Raw genomic sequence first — 844 nt, forward strand, 5'->3', positions numbered from 1 at the left:
TAGTGATTGTAGAATTATGATTTCTGAGAAGAATTAAGGATTCTTAGTTAGAAATGCAACATAAAAAAGTAGTGGCGTAGAGAAGCATAATGACATGCATCCGTTGGCCATAGCACTGGAGCCAAGGGCTTTGGGGTGACGTTTTGCTGTTTGAATAAGGAAGACAGACATAAAGTTTGTGGAGAGTCTCTTGGATGACATTGGCGGAAGATGGAGCATGGCAGACATGGCCAGGACAGTGCTTGACAGAAATGAATGGTGCTCTTCGACTGGCAATGTAAATAATCCGTTCTGAAGCCACCCCGCTCAGTTACAATCGGGTAAATGCACGTGTACATGGGACTGTAAGAGTGGTTCTTAATCTTTGTGCCACCGCGTCCCTCTAGGAATTAGTTCTTCATTTCTAGCACCCGCCCCCCCAGCAAGTGTAGATGAAATTCCCTCTCAAATTTTAAATATGAATTACAAATAGAGTTCCAAACTAGCGGATTACAAACAACACGATGCTCACAATGCCCCAATAAACTTGTGGCTGCTTACCATTTCTAGGTAAATATAACAGCTGAGGTAAACCATACATCAACAGCCCAAGCTGAAGGGATGTGGAAGGAGAGGAGTGATTACCAGGGGCATGAACGGCAGACCAGGAGAGAATGAAATCCGCAAATGAGAAGTATACAATTTCAGGACAAGTGACCCCCCCCCCCCGTGGGGATCAGTAATGTCAAAATCGGAAGCCAGTGTTGACTCCAGAAAATCCAGATTAGTAAAGGTTATGCTTTTGGATATTTTTTACAATCTCAGTATGGGTCTACGCTCTTATCGAGAGAAAAACAATTAGAAT

At 43.2% G+C, this 844-nt stretch overlaps 1 protein-coding gene across 1 annotated transcript in view; it reads right to left on the bottom strand.

The window, feature by feature from the left end:
- The window catches only part of LOC119588853 (trichohyalin-like), a gene marked incomplete in the record, with an annotated part of 10,500 nt that overhangs the window by 8,604 nt on the left and 1,052 nt on the right, over nucleotides 1-844 (bottom strand). The window contains 1 exon segment of the mRNA XM_037937492.1: nucleotides 512-592. Coding sequence (XP_037793420.1) covers nucleotides 512-592 — 81 coding nt within the window.

Source organism: Penaeus monodon, chromosome 24 (genome assembly GCF_015228065.2).
Source record: "Penaeus monodon isolate SGIC_2016 chromosome 24, NSTDA_Pmon_1, whole genome shotgun sequence".
Classification (NCBI taxonomy): Eukaryota; Metazoa; Arthropoda; class Malacostraca; order Decapoda; family Penaeidae; genus Penaeus; species Penaeus monodon.